This window comes from Triticum dicoccoides, chromosome 5A (genome assembly GCF_002162155.2).
Source record: "Triticum dicoccoides isolate Atlit2015 ecotype Zavitan chromosome 5A, WEW_v2.0, whole genome shotgun sequence".
NCBI lineage: Eukaryota > Viridiplantae > Streptophyta > Magnoliopsida > Poales > Poaceae > Triticum > Triticum dicoccoides.
In genome coordinates, this window is record NC_041388.1 from 577,834,362 (window position 1) to 577,848,073 (window position 13,712).

Sequence of the window (13,712 nt, forward strand, 5' to 3'; positions counted from 1 at the left end):
GAGGATATGGAACCCCTTCAAGATGCTGAGGACAAAGGATTGGCTCAAGCTCAAAACTCAGGACTCTACATTTTTCTATTTTAGTGATCCAAGATCACATTGAGTCCGTAGGAAAGCCAATACTATTAAGAGGGGATGAGGTGTTGCTTAATGAGTTTCTTGCTCAAAGTACTTAGTGATATGCTCCAAAGCCCTCAACCACTTTCTCATATCCACATATGTCCCAAACCAAAAGTCAAACTCGACCCCACCGAAACTTTCTATCCGGCGCCACCGAGTTCTCTTGACATAGCCACTGCCAGAAACCCTAATCAATTCGGTCTCACCGATGGGATCTCGGTCTCACCGAGATGGGCTTGCAAACTCTTTGTTGCCTATTGCAATAATTTCGGTCCCAACGAGGTATGCAATCGGTCCCACCGAGTTTGCTTGGCCAACTCTCTGTTGCCTATTGCAATAATTTCGGTCCCACCGAGGTATGCAATCGGTCCCACCGAGTTTGCTTGGCCAACTCTCTGTTTCGCTTATTACCGAAATCGATCCCATCGAGTTTGTGTAATCGATCAAACCGAGTTGAGGCTTTACCCTAACCCTAGCACATCGGTCCTACCGAGTTGATCATATCGGTCCCACCGAAATTCCTAACGGTCACATTATGAACTAAATTGGTATGACCGAGTTCTCTGAATCGGTCCCACCGAGTTTTGTAAATTGTGTGTAACGGTTAGATTTTATGTGCAGGCTATATATACCCCTCCACCCACTCTTCATTCGTGGAGAGAGCCATCAGAACATGCCTACACTTTCAACATACATTTTCTGAGAGAGAACCACCTATACTTGTGTTGAGGTCAAGATATTCCATTCCAACCATATAAATCTTGATCTCTAGCCCTCCCCAAGTTGCTTTCCACTCAAATCTTCTTTCCACCAAATCCAATCCTATGAGAGAGAGTTGAGTGTTGGGGAGACTATCATTTGAAGCACAAAAGCAAGGAGTTCATCATCAACACACCATTTGTTACCTCTTGGAGAGTGGTGTCTCCTAGATTGGTTAGGTGTCACTTGAGAGTCTCCGTCAAGATTATGGAGTTGAACCAAGGAGTTTGTAAAGGCAAGGAGATCGCTTACTTCGTGAAGATCTACTCGAGTGAGGCAAGTCCTTCGTGGGCGATGGCCATGGTGGGATAGACAAGGTTGCTTCTTCGTGGATTCTTCGTGGGTGGAGCCCTCCGTGGACTCGCGCAACCGTTACCCTTCATGGGTTGAAGTCTTCATCAACGTGGATGTACGATAGCACCACCTATCGGAACCACGCCAAAAATCTCTGTGTCTCCAATTGCGTTTGCACACTCCAATCCCATCCCTTTACATTCTTGCAACTTGCATGACTTACTTTCCGCTGCTCATATACTCTTGTCATGCTTGCTTGAGATGTATCGTGAATGTTCAAACTTGTGCCAAAACTCCACTTCAACTTAAAGAAATTAAAAACTACAACTTTTCTTGCTAAGAGTCTATTCACCCCCTCTAGACACCTCTTCTCGATCCTACAACGTCCGCGTTCTTCATGTTCCCACCGCTCAGCAGGTTGCCGATGTCATGACAAAGGGGTTACCGACGCCTACATTTGAGGAGTTCCGGTCCAGTCTATGCGTCACTGGTGACGTATCGACTGCGGGGGGGGGGGGTGTTGGACATATATGTGCATGTATCTGTTAGGATAATCTCCTACCGGCCCCGCCTCTAGTTTCCTTGTATAGATGAGGCCGAGGGATGCCCTTGTACCTATATATACGTGCACTGTGCACCCGATCAATATATCGAGAGTTGCATTGCCTTCAACAACACCTACTACCTCTGGTTCAAAACCCTACCACCCAGGTCCCGCCACGTGCCCAACGGTGACGATCAGGGCCTTCACTGCACACCGCGCAGCACAAGCCTAAGCCGATGTGACATAGCCAGCAGACCCCACTGACACAACCGACCCCAGGGACGCCACCATTTCCATCATAGACCTCATGTCCACCGACGACGGACAGGTCGCGGACTCCTTCAAGGATGAGTAGGCCACAGGAGGCGGCGGTGCCTTGTGTCCTATGTGGATCGACCGTCTCCCGTGTTCTACTCTTCCTCGCCGGAGACCGCACCTTCACTTCATCGGTCTTATTGTCGGTGCTCATGAAGACGGCGGAAGGAGGACGACACGTGCTTGGACGCTAGGGACGGGTCTTTTTTTGTTCGAAATGTAGTTAAATTCGCCGTGGTTTATGAAATATGTCATGTTTGTACAAAATTCGTCCGTGTTTGCATGAATTTCATCCAGTTCGTTGAAAAATAGTTTCAAACGTATGCGGCTAGCGTTGGATGGCTGCCTCCCACATCCATGTCCGCGGACTGATCTCCTCCCCCTGCCCATGGACAGATGCAGGAGGTTTTTTACGGGTTGCCTTTGAAGATGCCCTAACTAGCACATCTCAGTGACACATACTGCCTCTAAGACTATATGCATGCTTTCCTCCATGTGTCACTGCTCACTTTCTTTGGTGTGTATGTGTGCATGCACCACCTATTGTGTTCTTAATTGAGCCTTCCGGTATTCATTGGAATTGTACACAAAGTGATACAAAGAAATAAAAAGTCTAGCCTCCACTCCAACAAGCCAAAGGAAAATTCGCAGGGAGTTGAATGCTTCAAAACTAATATACAAATGTAGCCCTTAGTCTTCATGAACCATGAGTCAGGGCCGATGAATTGGCTGAGTATGCCGAGCTAGACAAGTATTTTCTGTTGTTATTCATGAAAAAAGAGTATTATCGGTTTGTTGGTCCAATCTAGTTTGTGTGTGTGTGGGTGGGGGTGGAGGAGGGGGTAGCTAGACCGTCAATAGGAATGCACAAAGTTCCAAAAACCTCATGAATCAGATAGTCATGGATGGTTTAACAACTACTCGAATATAATTACCATTTTCAACTCGTTTGCATCCTCCTCCTCTCTTTGGTGGATATCTTGAATCACTTCAACGTCTTGATATAAATGTGACTACACACTATGATGGTCATTTTGCCTCTGTTTCGCTTTTATATGAATACAATTTTGTTTTGTCACTCTGGTAATATAGGATTTGGTGTGTTCACTCTTGTTTGATCGCATGAAACCTACTTGTACCATTTTCTCTAGGCAATCAACCTTGCTTCAAGAAGTCTTGCTTATACAATTCACACTTTTTCTTGAACTTGGGCTGTTGAGACATTCTAAATGTGTAGTAACACTTTAAATGAATGCCATTTACGAATAGGAAAATTGCATTTAATAAACAAGCGAACGGCATGCAATTGCTTATTAATGGTTGTATACCGATTGTAACCCACAAACGCTTGTTACATATATTATCTGAATCATGGCATGCAAGTTGTACCCTAACCAAACACTATAAACAAGTGGAAGACGTCTAGATGTGATTTTAAATAAGTTAGCACCAAATTTTCAATGTTATAAGTATATCTGTTCATCATTATTTAAAGCTGCAACTGAGTCACTTGTATGTATACGACTATATGTGAAATATATCACACAATGCAAGGATTACAAGGATCAAAGAATGTATATGTCGCTTACATGGTCGCAACAGTTACCCTAGCGCAAACACCACAATACTGTCCTACTTAGCAAAAGATGTACACATGGCATTTGAAGTTGAAGCTTGAGATCAACTAGGGATTCAAAACATCAGAACACGACTATTGCTTCATTCACCTTACAACTGCAAACACAGACTTACCTTTGGATAAGAGTATTTTGTTGTTTTTATCAAATTAGGTAAATCTAAGAGTATTTTGTTGTTTTTATCAAATTAGGTAAATCAATCATGTTTGTTTTGAGTATGTGGTTGCTAAGCAGGTTGCATATTTCATTTCAATTCTTGGGGAGGGGGTACAATTTGGAAGATATTTGTGGCAGAATGTTGGATTAGTGAAAGAACTACGGTGTTAATGACGTTCCGCATTATGTTGTTCGTTTGGTCTTTATGTAAAAATTGTGGAACAATGTATGCTTTCGGGCATCACACCCGATATCTTACGATAATTGTGGTGATTTGGAACTAAATGATGTGCAACATTTCAAGTAGATGGATCAATGAGTAGGCTCTCTAATTAATTAGTGAAGCTACATTCAAGATTTGGGGTCAATTAACCATATATAGTTTCTAAAATAATTTAGCTTCTCATATAAAGATAGTGACACCACTTGAAGAATTCTTGCACCACAACAGCGCCGAAGTGTTCATGAAGGCACCCAACCTAACATCAAAGATTCCCTATCTTGGTTGATGGCATGGTTTGCATAGAGCATAGGTAGTTTTTTCATGTTTTGCACATAGAAAATCTCATGATTCACATAGAGTGTACATATGAAAAATAAGAGGTAGCCAACAAGCGATGAAAACAATCAAGAGAACTTGCCAGTAAAATCCTTAGCACAACTAGAATATATATGTGATGATGTGTGAATTGTATTGTTGAGTTACTCCGTGGCTATAACTGACTCCCTTTAAATGCAGGTGGGGCGAGAGAGCTGAAGTGAGAAACAACTATGAACTCGACATATTTTTAGGTGAACTTTTATTACTTGGAGTAACACATAGGCAACACCTGAATATAAATACCACAAGGCTAAAGAGCAATACCATACAAAAAATCTAAGTTATGGCTATAGAATGTCTAAGGCAAATCCTTCGAGGCTCACCTCATCATGTTAGCAAAGTAGGTTTGGGATGCATTCGGGATTAACACAACACCAATTTTATCCTTTCGGTAAGCAAAGTAGCGCAAAGCCTATATGGTTCATTAGATATGACACAAATTCAAAATTATAAACCCCCGAGATTGGAGTCTGCGTATTGTTTAACCATTAAACATGCCACCGTTATTTTACAGTAGAATAAATGATCTAGTATTTGACGACGAGTTAGGATAACCGTATATTCATAAATTACTATAAATTTTTTTATACTGCTTGCAGGTTTTGAAATTTCCAGGTCCAACTGTACAGTCCACTTGGTTATGCTCGACATGAGCTTGGCAAGGGAGCCTATCCGTAACCGGGAGGCCAAATTCATGGAAGCAACCAAAGCTCAAGTATATTCATTTGGGACTAACTGAGTATAGTTGTTAGACTGTGATTGTTTTTGTTTGGGCCACAACTTCCACGGCTGCAAGTGCGACATCTTTGACTTGAAGGAGCGACTGCAGCTGCTAGAGATGGCTGGGAAGTCCGAACTCAGGTGGACTCGTTTGGAGCAGTGCATTCCAGATTTGTAGCAGCAAAAACGGCAACGGTGGCTTCCCTGTCGAATATATAACCAGCTCTGTGGATTATCCATTTTAGCGGCTACTAGGATCTCTAACAAACCCGTTTTGCCAGTATTACGCGCAGTCGTTGCTTGGAAAAGAAAAAGGCAAGTCTCGCCTCGCCTCTGTATCCACGTAGCCCTCGCTGAATCCGGCCTGCTTCCTCCCCCGTGCTCCCATCCGTGCTCCTACTTCATCCTACGGCTGTCTTTTTTTTCTTTTCCTTTCTAATTTAATCATCTCCCTCCCTGATTTTAAGGGATGGGGTCGGGCCTTATTTTATTCCAATCAAATCACGCCACGTATGCGGGAGGTGCACGCGGAGGGAGCAGCCAAGTCTCGTCCGCCCTCGCTAGTCCCGCTCGACACGTAGCGGAGCACGTGCCACTGCCAGCCCCGCTCCCGGATAGGAGCTCTCACCAGTCACACCTACTACTGCCCCCGGTTCAAAACCCTACCATCCAGATCCCGCCACGTCTCCAACGATGACGGGGAGGGCCTTCACCACGCGCCGAGCGACAAAAGCCTGACCCGGCGTGACATAGCCAGCAGATCCCACTGACACGTCCGGCCCCAGGATGGCATCCCCACACGTCATTGACGTGATCGTTCAACCTCCCAGGTGCAGGTGAGCGCGCACCGCCTAACAGCGGGCTAGAACCGTCCAGAAGCCGGCACGGCCCTCCGCGCCGTCTGCCCCCCAGGTCGGCCGCTCACGCTGCGTGCGCCCGGTCCATGGACCCCCCGAGCGTACCCCTCAAAGAAAAAAAACAGTCTATCGGTAGGTGCATGGACCGGGCGCAGGCCAGCATCCGGGCCGGTCACGCCGTCCGCGTGGCGCAGCGCGCAGGAGGCCACGGGCGCGACGGGCACGCGGCCACCAGAGGAGAACCGTTATCTTTACCGTGCCCCCCGCTCCCCATAATCCCAAATCGCGCAAGGAGGAACTCAAATCCAGAGCCCTCTCCTCCCCCTCCCCTCCCCCTCCCCTCGCGGATCCACACTTGCGGCGGCGGCGAGAGCGGGAAGCGAAAACTCGAAACAGCTCCGAGCATGGCCAGCGAAGGCGAGCACGCGGCGGCGGCGGCGGGCGAGCAGACGCCGCTCAAGAAGGCGGGCGACGCGGAGCAGGGCGAGGAGCTCCAGGCCCCCTCCGGCTGGACCAAGAAGGTAGCGCGCTTTCCCCGCCCGCTCCAGCTCCCGAATCCGGCGCCGGGTTCTTAGATGCGCCCGAGCTCGGATTCGAGGGCTCCCGGCTTCGATGCGTGGGGGGATTTGGCCCCGAGCGTTCCGGGTCGCGTTCTAGGGTTTCGGAGCTAAATCTAGCTGGGATCCCCCGCTGCTCGTGTGGGTGCGTCTGTTGACTTTTTGTTCCGCGGATTTCCAGCTCGGGTTGTTGTATCTTAAGCTCAGTTAGGGTTCGTAGTAGTTCCTTGGCCGATTCGTTTAGCTAGGGTTTGTGGTTCACGATCTATTTAGCTCGCGGCGTTTCCAGGTTAGGGCTTGTAGTTCCTTGGCCTGTGGTTTCTAGTACTGTTGCGATTCGTTTAGCTAGGGTTTGCAGTTCACGGCCTCTTTAGCTAGCAATGGATGTATGGTTTTGATGTGACCCTGGCAGGGTTTGTGTTACCGAGTCTATGTGCAGTAAGTTTTAGGGTTCAAAAGCCCTATTGGCAGAGGTTTAGGGTTCCGAGTTTTACTATAGCTACATGTTTAGGTTATATTGCATTCTTGTGGTACAGGGTGAAGAGCGAACGTTCAGCATTACTGAAGCTGTATGAATTGTGATGTTTGAGCTTTTGATTCACAGTACCTTTGTTTGAACGAGCTAACAGTGATTCACCATGTTTCTGGTCTAACGTATGAAATATCTTCCCAGACACATGCGAGTGAATGAGTCTTGCTCAAGTCTCCTGGAAGCAGCCAGGCAGTCACTAGCAAATAACACCTATTTTTAACCTGCCATTTCTGGGATTTGATAGTCAAAAAAAATTCTACCTCCTGTACGGTTTTACTTGGACAGGGTTGTCCACATCTTATGCCACATAAGATGCCCTTAATCCACGTTGGATTCGGATACTTGTATACATGTCCAAGTGCTAACCAGGCAGTTTTTGTCGCGTTGTGGTTCTGCTTGTTGATTTGTTCGTAGTGCAGGTCTCATGAGTTTAATTTATACCATGTATAGCTAGGTCTGCTTCACCAAATTAATGTTTGTGTGTAGTAAGGTTGGGGTCAGGGATTGTGTTGTATAGGTATAGTATGATGCTATTTATTAAAGCGTCCCGATGATGAAATCATTTTAGAGTGAACCGTTTTCCAACTGAAAGATTCTATTATATGATGAGTATTTACTTTCGTCAATTAATTAGTGTGAACAGTTTTCCAACTGAAAGATACTATTAGATGGTGAATATTACTTTCCTCAATTAATTAGGTTTTGTCCTCATTCCTAATAACGTGTTGTTACGTCTGTCTTGGATCATTAAATCATCTGAGGATGGAAAATTAAATTCTAAAAGTTACTTTGTGGCATCCAAGGTTGGCTGGCCAGTTTTTCATTCTAATCCAGGCTGCAGTGGTCTAGTGGCCTGTGAGAAAGGGCACGGCATACTGACAATTCTATGAGGATGTGGTTGGAGCCTTGGACGTAGATGGTAGATGAGAAAGTTTATTGGATATCAGGGAGACCGTGTTACGAAAGTGGGGCAGGGTCCTCTGTTTGTGACTAACAGTCTCCATAAAACCTACCCATCTGTGATGTTATTTCCAAGTCAAATCTAGTTCTGTGTTATCCAGCTAAGTTTCTATCTTTGTGAGTCAGCTAGCTGGTTTTCCCTATTTGGTAAGTGCAGTGTGATTAAAATGATGATTGCATCGTACTATATATTTTGCCATGGTTGCAGTATTCTTGAATTTATGTTTGTTACACTTACTGCTGTTACATTCTCTTGAGATCTAGCTTCTCAACCTATCCTATTGATATACTTACTGCCATGTCTTTGCTAAATATTTAATTGAATATTATATAGAGCTTGTCAAAGACTTCAGTATTATGTCCATGGCTAAATTATTATATTCAATAGTATTGTGTAGCCAGTCTCGTGCAGTCTCGTAGCCATGTCAAAGACTTCAGTCTTGGACGAACTTATCATGTGCAATTTGTAGGCTTGGTAAAATTCATGGCGGAACTGTTTCTTTAATAATAGTGCGATAGAATGGTAAAGCACACACAACAACAGTCAGCATGAAAGAGTGCTACTACTGTGTTGGCATAATCTATTGTTGTTATCTTGTTGTTTTGTCTCCACGCATATTCAAAGCAGATCAGCATGGCTGTTGATGTCATTTTGTAGCATGTGTTGGTTATGAATAAGCATGTTTTCGTGGCTTGTTTAATTGCATTTATTTACTTTGTTGATTCTCAAATTATGGTGGCAGCCAGTTAAACAAATACTGGAGAATGTTTGAGGGATGATACCTCTCTGGGACCCAGACACTGAAGACCTGGTTGGACTATCTTAGTATTAATGGAAATCCATGTTATAGCACATATTGTATTACTGTCGTAGTGAAGCATTTACATGGTAGTTGGCTACTAGACCATGTTTTTAGTATAGTTCTCTTCTTGTGTGTATGAACATTATTTTTTCCTGGTGATCATCTTGGAAAGTGAAATGATCTATGGAGTTGCAGTTTCAATTGAATAGTAGCTTGTGCACTTATTGGGCTGCATGGAGATTGATCCTGCAGGCTGGGATGTACTTTTTGGGTGTGCTCTTTTAAAGCCACTGGCTTGGTATTTTTTGGAAGTCCCGCAAATTCTTCGAGGATTGCGCAGAAATAATCATAACATGTTTAAGGAAACATTGCTGCTAAAAAAATCATGTGTATTGAATCTTATTTCACAGGCTAGTCCTTGGGGATATTCCAATTCTAGGCAGAACTAGTTAGGGTTGACATATGGTGTAACTAACTTCATTACTGATTGCCGACATGTGTATGTATAATCTCAAATCCATTCCCTCATGAACAATATATCTCTGAATAATCATGTTTGTTTTGGTTGCCATTTGGTACAATGTGCAACTGATGTGCTAGGGAGATGCACTCACCGAAGTGCATGATTATTCATATGTGTCGAGTCTCTTGGTTGGTTTTCATCTGGTGCTCCTCTGCTCCAGTTGCTTTCATACAAAGTTCACGGTTTGTCTGGTTCAGTGTTCCCTTTTTGGTGATGATAGTTCATATCTGTTTTTTGTTCAGGGCAAATGTTTTATTCTTTAGAATGGTTGTTGGCAGTACTTCAGTTTACTTATCTTCTGCTGGTGGTTTAGTTGGAATATTCCTTACACTTGAACATGCATTACCAGTACATGTATGAACAAATTGACAGATGCCATGTGGGATTGGAATTTATTCTCTTTAGGTTTGTGTAGTGTTTTTCCATAATGGTGCTGAAATAATATGTTTGCTTCCTGTGCAATTGCAGCTTAATCCCACTCGGGGTGGGAAGTTTGAGGTTGTTTTTGTTGCACCAACTGGCGAGGAGGTCAAGACCAAGAGAGCTTTAACCACATACCTAAAAGCACACCCTGGAGGCCCTGCTCTTTCAGAGTTCGTCTGGGCAACTGGTACATGCCTTATCTCGTCATTCCTTGATTACTTTAGTTATGATTTAGGTAGGACTATTGTTATCCAATCAAAGTCTTGCCTATACTGAAAGATCCATAAGCAGGCAATACTCCCAGACGATCCTCACGTCTAAGTGCAAAGCCTAAGGCTACTGAGAGCCCAGAAGATGAGAAACCCTCACGCCGAAGTGGAAAGTCTAAGGCTACCCAGAGCCCGGAAGATGAGAAACCTGCCAAACGGGGAAGGCCCTCAAGCTCTAAGAAAGGCAAAAAGGGGAAACAGGAGGATGCAGAGGACGCAGAAGCTGAAAGTGGAGATCATGCTGATGCTGAAGAAGCCAAAGGCACTGAAGTGGAGATGAAAGATGCTGAAGAAGCCAAAGTCACTGACCTGGACCTGGAGATGAAAGAAGCTGACAATGCTCAGGAAGAGAAGAAAGAGGAAGAGGCTGGCAGTTTGGTTGGAGAGAAGAAAGAAGCTGACACTGTTGCTCCGGAGGAGGAGAAGAAAGAGGCCGACACTGTTGCTCCGGAAGAGAAGAAAGAGGCCGACACTGTTGCTCCGGAAGAGAAGAAAGAGGCCGACACTGTTGCTCAAGAAGAGAAGAAAGAGGCTGACACTGTTGCTCAAGAAGAGAAGAAAGATGCCCCTGTCGTTGATGCCCCAGAGAAGACTGAAGAAGTGGAAGGCGAGGCAGCTGAATCTGAGGTAGCTCCCGTGGAGGCTGAGATGCCTGACCCTGTAACGGAGAACAAGGAAAACGAGAAGCCAGCTGAATTTGAAGAAGTCCCGGTGGAGTTTGAGATGTCTGACCTTGTATCCGAGAACAAGGAAAACGAGAAGCCAGCTGAATCTGAAGAAGTCCCCGTGGAGTTTGAGATGTCTGACCTTGTATCCGAGAACAAGGAAAACGAGAAGCCAGCTGAATCTGAAGAAGTCCCCGTGGAGTTTGAGATGTCTGCCCCTGTATTAGAAGAGCACATGGAAGATGAAAAGGCAGCTGAATATGAAGTAGCTCCCGTGGAGGGTGAGAAAACTGAAAACGGCCTGGCAGTCGAATCCACAGTGCCACCTCCAGCATCTTCAGAGGAAAAGAAAGTAGAGGCAGATAGCACCATCAATCCGGCGACCCCTCCTCCAGCTGAGGTGAAGGCAGATGCTCCAGCGGCAGAGGCAGCAAAAGCCACGGAGAATCCAGCAGACAACGCCGTCCCCGAAGAACAATCCGCCGCGAACGTCGACAACAATGGACAGATTCATCCAGGTGTTTCTACCGTGAGGTGTACCTGAAGGTAGGTTTCCTGGAAGACAGGCGAGGCGAGGCGAAACGGGGAACAAACCTGGTCTCTGTTTGCTTTGAGAACTGTAAGCGTGTTTAACCTGACAGCGCCTGTAATTGTAGGCCCTTTCCGCATACTTCACAGCTTGTTGTCTTATGAGGTGCTGCAGGGCAGCAGGCTGGCTTGTGCCGCCTCGGTCATTATTATCATTTGTAACTTGTTAGAGTGCACATTAATCTCAGGAGGACATAGACAATACTTATGCTGCTGTTGTTGTAACCTGACGACCTTTATGCCTTTGCCTTGTGTTGTTATTCATAAATAAGCCATGGATGAACATGTTTTGGGTTGCTTGCTGGGGTAGGGTTCAGTTAATCTCTTCTGCAGATGTTTTAAGAAGTCGGTCCTGGCTAGGATCAATTATAAGTTTGTTCTCAGATATTCGCACTACATCGTGTGTTCTTACTCCTGCAGTACGGCTGCAACCCCAACCATTCGGGGGTTCCATGGTTCTATTGATTGACGGGGGGCTTCCATAGTTCTATTGACAAGATTCATTTTGATCCTAGTGAGAGGATACATGATTTTTTTACTAAAAATTGCACTCGCTAAAAAATAGAAGTTTTGATTTTGATTTTTCTGCAGCTAAGGAAAAAACAATTCTAAGTTTGTTCTCAGAGCATCTACACCGGTCATGAAAATCCGACTCGGCCTGACTGGCACTCATATTCAGCCCACATAGGGGGTGTATACTGCATCCCGGCGCGTTCGATGATGGGGTCTCACATGGAATGACACGTAATCCATTGCAGCAGTATGAACGCCATGTGGCGTCGTTTGACTCGTTGCCCGAGGCCAAATTCGGCTATTTAAGTCGGCCAGTGTCCCCCAAACCTCTAACCCATCCATCTTCTCCCTCTCCGTGCCGTCATCCGAGCATGTCTGTCTCCTCTCCCCCGCTCTCTCATGCTCTCGAGCATCGCCATGGTCCGATAGAAGATCACCTCGTACGCTGTGCTCACGCTTGAGCATCGGGGGAAAATCACGAATGAGATTCAGTCAACGCGTGCCGCCCGCATAGCTGTCAGGCTGCCTCCGAACTCGCCGGAGCCGGAGGAGAAAGAGGAGCAGCAACTGGAGGAGGGAGAGCAGCTGCCGAAGCCGATGAAGGTGGCGGTTTCAGAGGAGGATGAGCCGGAGCAGTCTGCTCCGAGGGTTAACGTGGTGGAGGTGGAGACAGAGGCGGAGTTCGCAGTCGTTCAAGCCGCGGAGATGGCAGAGATGCAAGCCATCTTGAAGTCCATTCAGAATGTGGCCTATATGGAAGCCAATTAGGAGTTCCTCCGGCAGAAGCAGAATGATCAACACGCTCTTTGCCGAACTCGACACGAAGATAAAAGGAGGAAGAGGCCGGAGCAGAGGAGCCCAAGCTGCAGCTGCCGTCCATGTACCCAGAGCTGGAACGAAGATAGTCGATATCTTTGACGAGGAGTGGCTAGATCATCTATGTAGTACGTAAGTTATTTTGTTTGCATGGTGGATTTAAAAATCTAGTATAAGATGTTCGGATGCAGTTGTGCTATTTGAGGAGTGTCTGGTCATTGCCCGCGGACACGCCGACGTACATTTGAGGGTCATATTTGTCATATGTGGTTGTAGATGCTCTCGTAGTACATTATTGTTTCGTGGTCTGTCATACATGGTTTCTGGATTTCTGGTTTCATATCCCAAACATGCATTGCTCTCGCTAAATAGTAATTGATTGTCGAAATACTTGATGAAATTATTATACCCGATTGTGCTAACATACTCCCTACTTCCTCTGTACATAAATATCCGACGCTTTAGAGACTTGACATAAAATGTTTTATATTTATGTACAGTGGGAGTTACTTGTATGTCTTGTCCTTTTTATTTTGACAATCAATACCATATATTTATAGTAGCGAATTGTACATGGTAGAGATAATTGATCGTTGAAATACTTGATGAAATTATTATACCCTATTTGTGTTAACGTACTCTCTACTTTCTCTGTACATAAATATACAACGCTTTAGAGACTTGATGACATAAAATGTCTTATATTTATGTACAGTGGGAGTAACTCATATGTCTTGTCCTTCTTTTTTTGTTTGACAATCAATACCATGATATATTTATAGTAACTCATATGTCCTATCCTTGAACGCCTATTGTTTTTCCCAGTTGTTCCGCAAGTTAAAGAGAGAACGAGATGTACGAGACCTTCTTTAGCCCGAGTGCTTATTTCTATTTCAAGATTGCTATGTGTCGAAACTTTTATTTATGTTAGTAGGAGTAGGGCATAGCCGGAGATGACTTATTTGCCCGTCGTGTCGCCGCCGGCCTAGGAGTGACATTGGATGATTGGTTTGGGGAGGGGAAGTGGGTGCGTGGTCGTCATCGTCATCACAAAATACAG

General features: G+C 45.2%; 1 protein-coding gene across 1 annotated transcript; it reads left to right on the plus strand.

Moving 5' to 3' along the window:
• The first annotated feature begins 6,276 nt into the window (after nt 1–6,276).
• On the plus strand, nt 6,277–11,613 carry LOC119302997 (methyl-CpG-binding domain-containing protein 10-like). The gene is made up of 3 exons (XM_037580074.1): nt 6,277–6,524; nt 9,847–9,988; nt 10,093–11,613. Exons 1-3 carry the CDS (start codon nt 6,408–6,410, stop codon nt 11,277–11,279), a joined length of 1,446 nt encoding a protein of 481 aa, XP_037435971.1. The 5' UTR covers nt 6,277–6,407; the 3' UTR covers nt 11,280–11,613.
• Nucleotides 11,614–13,712: the final 2,099 nt, after the last annotated feature.